The sequence below is a fragment of the Solanum dulcamara genome, chromosome 3, assembly GCF_947179165.1.
Source record: "Solanum dulcamara chromosome 3, daSolDulc1.2, whole genome shotgun sequence".
In the NCBI taxonomy this organism is placed as follows: Eukaryota; Viridiplantae; Streptophyta; class Magnoliopsida; order Solanales; family Solanaceae; genus Solanum; species Solanum dulcamara.
The window spans coordinates 5,582,188-5,587,900 of NC_077239.1; the positions used below are offsets into that span (position 1 = coordinate 5,582,188).

Genomic DNA, 5,713 nt, shown 5'->3' on the forward strand with positions numbered 1-5,713 from the left:
AGTAACAAACTAAGATACGAATTATTAATTGGATATTGATTCGGGAAGTTGTGGTTAAGTGAAGTAAGGAGCAGTTTTTAGTGGAAATAGGATATAGGATATTGTTTAATGTGCAGTTTTGAAAATGAACTTTGTTACTGACATTTTATAATATTTAAAAATATTAATTAGTTTTTGTTTTTTGGTGTTGACATTTGGCTTTAACATGCAAAATACATTTTTATTATTTTTTTAAATCAAATTTTAAACAATCTCAAGATCCGATAATTTATTAGATGCTAGCACGTGTTTATTTTTTTAAAATTTAAAATAATTTTGAAAAATAAATTATTATTTGAACTGAGATTTTGAGATTAGTTATGGTGCTAATACGTGACACTTTTGCGTCTTTATATATATTATATATAGAGAGAAGTTTAAGCGCCGTAATGGGGGACATTGTGCTTAGGATTCGTATGGCGCTATACTCCACCATTCGCAGAGCTTCTAAGTCCACAATTCCTCTCGCACTTTGCTCCGTCGCTACTGCCACCGCTTCCGCCGTTGGAAATGGCGATTGCGGCGGCGGTTCTAGAAGCTTCTCGATTCCGGCGCTTCACTACTCCACTAGCGCAGTCAAGAAGAAGAGAAAACACAGCTCCTTTGATGATATTCTGCTTCAAATCGTCGATTCAGAAATCAAATTTGCCATAGATTCTGAATTTCACGACTGCGTAAGTTCCTCTAATTTGATTGCTAATATGAAATGTCAAATGACTTTAGATTTTGGGGTTATTCTGACTGTTGCTTAGTCTGTTGTGTTGAGAGTACTCTGTTGTGTTGAGAGTACAACTATGCATCATGTTTGGTTTGAATTTAATCATCTAATTCGATCACCTCTTATTTTGGGTTCTTCCGAGCAGAGGCGAACCTAGTATATGGGGCACTAATATCTGTAACATACATATGTCAATCACACGACTCAAAGAGTCTTTCATGAATAAAATCATTTTTGAATAAATAACAACAATAAACAAAAGGAAGTTATTTATTTCACAATATACGTCGACCATCTCGAAATATAACTTAACAATGTAGTTATATTCTTGTCGCTTCATTTACCTTATATCTTTTTATTTTGCTGTCATATTTTTGTGCCACAAAAGGCATGGATAATGTATATATACATTCTTGATCTTTATCTTTTCCATACCTGACTTATGGAATCACACTTTGGTATGTTGTTGTTGTTGATATTTAAATACTTGAGAGGTTGTGGGTGGGGTCACGGGGAGCTTCAACATGCATAGGAAAAAAACTAACTTAAAAGTAGAGATTTAGTTGTTTAATTGATATCAAATGATATCAGATATTTATAAAATAAGGCCAGTAGCATTTTTGGTAACTCAGTTATTCATAATGCTAATTTCTATTTGTGTGATATTCGACCAAACATATTTAATATTCAACAACAACATATTCAGTGTAATCCCACAAGTGGGGTCGTGGGAGGGTATCGGGGTAGAGTGTACAAAAACATTACCTTTCCCCGTGGAGGTAGAACAATTGTTTCTGAAAGACTCTGCCTCAAGTAATGCATATCAAAGCCAGTAGAAAATAAAAACACATAATCAAATAGGACATAGTAAATAATAAGGGAAGTATTACGTGGCATTCAGAGAGAAGGTATAGTAAAACAATCAAATAATGCGATAAGTGAAACACAAGAAATAACAGGCAGTAACATGAATCGAAAGACTAGAAACTACGAGAATGGAAGGAGAAACAGGTATAGAGTACCGAACCTATAATGCAGGAGATGAGCGATCATGCAATTACCTACTAACCTTCTACCCTAATTCACGACCTTCGCACCCTTCTATCTTAGGTCATGTGCGCGGTTAGCTGAAGATGCGTCATGTGATGTCTAATCACCTCTTTCAATACTTCTCGGAGTTACCTATACCTCTTCGTACACTCCCCAAATCCAACCTCTCACACCTCCTCATGGGACCATCTGCATATCTCCTCTTCACATGTCCGAACCATCTCAGTCTCGCTTCCCTCAACTTGTCCACCATGGAGGCCACTCCCACTTTGTCTAGGATATCATCATATCTAATCTTATTTTTCTAGTATGCTCACACATCCACCTCAACATTCTCATTTCTTCAACTCTCATCTTCTGAACATGAGAGTTCTTAACAGACTAACACTCTGCTCCATACAACATCATCGGCCTAACTACCACTCTGTAAAACTTACCTTTAAGTTTCAGTGGAACATACTTATTGCACAAGACTCTAGAGCTGAGCCTCCATTTCGTCCACCCTGAACTAATACAATGTGTAACATAATCGTTGATTTCCCTATTTCCTTGAATTAAAGACCCAAGATACTTAAAGCTTCCTTTCTTAGGAATGGACTGTGCATCAAACCTCACTTCCATGCCAACCTCTTACAAGACATCACCAAACTTGCATCTCAAGTATTTAATTTTAATCTTTCTCAACTTGAACCCTTTAGACTCCAAGATTTGTCTCCAAACCTGCAAGCCTATCGTTAACTTCTTTGTGAGTCTCGTCAATCAGTACTATATCATCTGTGAATAAATACACCAAGGCATGCAAATAGAAATGGACTAAGGGTTGAACCCCCCATTATGACTAGGAAGTACTCCGAGTCTCCTCCCATTGTCTTCACCCGAGTCTTGGCTCAATTGTACATGTACTTAATTGCCTAGTGTATGCCACATGAATCCCTCTAGTCTCTAAACATGCAATTACTTGATAAGTGCACTTTTTGATCCCTTCGCTTGTGATTCTTTGCCATGGTTGTTTCCTGGGTTTTCTCTATTGAACCTGGTATACAACAAGATTATTTTTTTTGTGAGATTCTCTGTCATTGACTTGTTTGGGCCCCGCATATTAGTAGCGTGCATAGAACGTCTTGACTTGGTATGTTAGATAAGGCCAGCTTAGATTTCTGAACCATAAGCTCGTTTCTAATTTACTTGTGCATTGAATGTGAGATAAGTCTGTCTTGAATGTATCTATGTCGTGTGGTGAGATGTCGTTGATTTATTTTGTCCATATAATTAGAACTTGGACGATATGTTTGTCTTGAAAGCATAGGTGCTACTCAGTTTAGGAGACGATGAATATGCTATCTTTGACCCGATTATTAAGACTTTCTAGCCTACCAAATGACATTATCCGTAGTTGTCCCCTGTTGAGTCTTATAGCCCATTTCTTTGAAATAACTACATCGTAAGCCGAATCATTGTTAGGTGCTTAATAGTACTAACTAATTACTCTATCATGTTCAAGTACAAGTTTGATCTCCAGGACACGGTCCTGAAGTTTCACTGTAACAGCTTGACTTGTATAAATTCAAACTCCAGGACATGGTCTTGGAGTTTCATTTGCAGCACTTCGAATTGTAGTAATATTTTTGGAATTCATGTTGCTCTTTTTCAATTACTTTGACGACATTTTAAGCTGTGGCGATCTTTCAACTGCTTTGCAAATTCTAGCCATATTTCAGTCAACAATCCTAAAAGTGGCTACCTTTTTACCTTTTTGTCTGTGGAAGGGCTCAAACCCATGACCTCTGCTTAACTCACACATCACAAGCTGCGTTCTCACCATTAAAACAAAGTCCCATGGGGCATTTAGTTGGTTAATTATAAGTGTAAATTATTGCAAATGCACGTATCAGTCCACAGTATGTTCTGTAATAATACTGGAAGGGAGTGTTATCGAACCCATTTACTTCCTATTGGCACCAATCCGTTGAAATTTCCCCTTTATGTAGGTTGTAGACATGCCAGATGACTTTCCTTTTAAGGTTCAAGATAAAGCAGGAAACAGAGTTATTGTTCTTACGAGAAATTATGGTGAAGAGACCATAAATATTGTAGTGGACATGCCTAATTCCAGATGTGAAAATGTTGAAGATGATGCTGTTAACAGTGAGGAAGAGAGTGAGCCACAACCTAGTGTTCCATTGTCCGTCACCGTGTCAAAAGTAAATGGCTTGTCACTAGAGTTTGATGTGAGAGCTTTCCCAAATAAATTTTCAATTTGTGGCATGTCCATCAAGGAGCCAAAAAGTTCAAGCAATCAGGTAGACTATAGAGGGCCTGCTTTCTCGTAAGTACTTATCTGATCTATTGTATGATGGAGTTGCTTTGGAGCCACTTTCTTACTATGCTGCTCGGACTCTTCAAAAACACTACTGGCTGTATGTTGGATCCTCCAAAAGTAGTGGATTTTTGGAGGATCCAACATGGATCCAACAACATTTTTGGAGAGTTCGAGCAACATAGCTTTTTTATACTGATCATCCAAGTTGTGTTGTCTTCTTTTCAGATTTCTAAATGAAAGTCTTCAGAAGTCTGTCTATGAATATTTTGAAGTCAGAGGGCTGACGGGCAGCACTGCTAACTTTTTGCTGGAGTATGTAATTAGCAAAGACACCAAGGAATACATCCGGTGGCTTAAAAATATCAAGAATTTTGTCGAGAACTAGCATCCTTTTTCATGAATAGGTGGAGCCTGGTGAGCCTAACTGTTTTCATTTCGAGTTATTAGCAATATAGCAATGATTTCTGAGATATGCTCAGTTTATCGCTTAATATGTTTTACTATCAGTTACTTTTACTTTAGTTCTTACTATCTCCAGCTTTTTCTGCTGAACAAGTCTCTAGTTGATGGTGTTTTTACTGAAGAAACATTTGGCTGATGTCAGACGATAGATGGATGGAACGTCAAAGTTGGTAAGAAGTAGCAACAGCTACAACCACATCAAACTTCTTTGCAGTAGTACTGGCTATAATAATGAACAATCAGTGGAGGCAATCCTTGTATAAATTTGAGCATTTTTGTGATTTTGTTCACTCGATTAGATTTTTTATGAAAACAATAATGTTATTGCATGAATTGGGCAACTTTCTTAAGCTGCAGCATACAGATACCAATTTAAGATACAAAATCACACACATTCTACAAACTATTTCTCCTACATTATTAGTTGGGCGTTTTGGTCATCATTTCTCTTTCTTGTAGTTGTATGGATACTACTTGCTTAGTTTATGTATTCATTTTAGGGAAAATTTCACAAATAACCACTATAATAAACTTAATTAGGTTCCTTAGCTAGTTTGCATATTTACGGATTGTAGCTATAGTTTAAACTGCCTCGTTTGTATAATTCGCGGGTATTTTTGTATAAAATCGAAATAACGAATTTAAACAAACATAAACATCTGAACTTTAAACAGTTATACAAATTATATTATACAAAATTACATTATACAAAAGTTATACAGATTATATTCTACAAACGTGCGAATTATACAAATTCAAATCGTAATTAACGCTTAATATTAGTGACGAATGCAAATTGGCTAAATTATAACTATATTAACTAGTATATGTTTGTTTATTCATGTAATTTTCCCTTAATTTTATTCTATACATGTATTATAGAACATGCTTTTATTTTGGCTTAATTTCTTTTACATAGAAAACAAAATTTCTAACATGCTTTTACAAGTATGAATAATGCAATGATATAAAAGTTATTATGAGATGCAAATCAACTCTACAATCTTAACTTTCAAACAATAAAAGAATCACAATTTCTTAAAATGTATTACTGTCATACCATGCAATTTGCCTCCGTAAAAGGCACTAATCAATAAGCTTTATCAATATTATAATTAAAACAT

The 5,713-nt window shown here is 35.6% G+C and overlaps 1 protein-coding gene across 5 annotated transcripts; it reads left to right on the forward strand.

Moving 5' to 3' along the window:
* Nucleotides 1-426: 426 nt before the first annotated feature.
* Nucleotides 427-5,032, forward strand: LOC129882287 (uncharacterized protein At2g39795, mitochondrial-like). 5 transcript variants are annotated; one of them, XM_055956518.1, is made up of 4 exons: nucleotides 427-713; nucleotides 3,796-4,133; nucleotides 4,353-4,541; nucleotides 4,666-5,032. In XM_055956518.1, the coding sequence occupies exons 1-3, from the start codon at nucleotides 429-431 to the stop codon at nucleotides 4,510-4,512; spliced, it is 783 nt and encodes a 260-aa protein (XP_055812493.1). In that variant the 5' UTR covers nucleotides 427-428; the 3' UTR covers nucleotides 4,513-4,541; nucleotides 4,666-5,032. The 5 variants fall into 5 exon arrangements, with proteins under 5 accessions (XP_055812493.1, XP_055812494.1, XP_055812495.1 ...); XM_055956519.1 differs by having other exon boundaries at nucleotides 4,684-5,032; XM_055956520.1 differs by having other exon boundaries at nucleotides 4,691-5,032.
* The last annotated feature ends 681 nt before the right edge of the window (nucleotides 5,033-5,713 follow it).

Bases quoted from the DNA above. Each gene is read 5' to 3' on its own strand.
- LOC129882287 (XM_055956518.1), top strand. From the start codon at position 429: ATGGGGGACATTGTGCTTAGGATTCGTATGGCGCTATACTCCACCATT. The intron at 714-3,795 runs GTAAGTTCCTCT...CCCTTTATGTAG, and splicing joins ATTCTGAATTTCACGACTGC to GTTGTAGACATGCCAGATGA. The intron at 4,134-4,352 runs GTAAGTACTTAT...TCTTCTTTTCAG, and splicing joins TATAGAGGGCCTGCTTTCTC to ATTTCTAAATGAAAGTCTTC.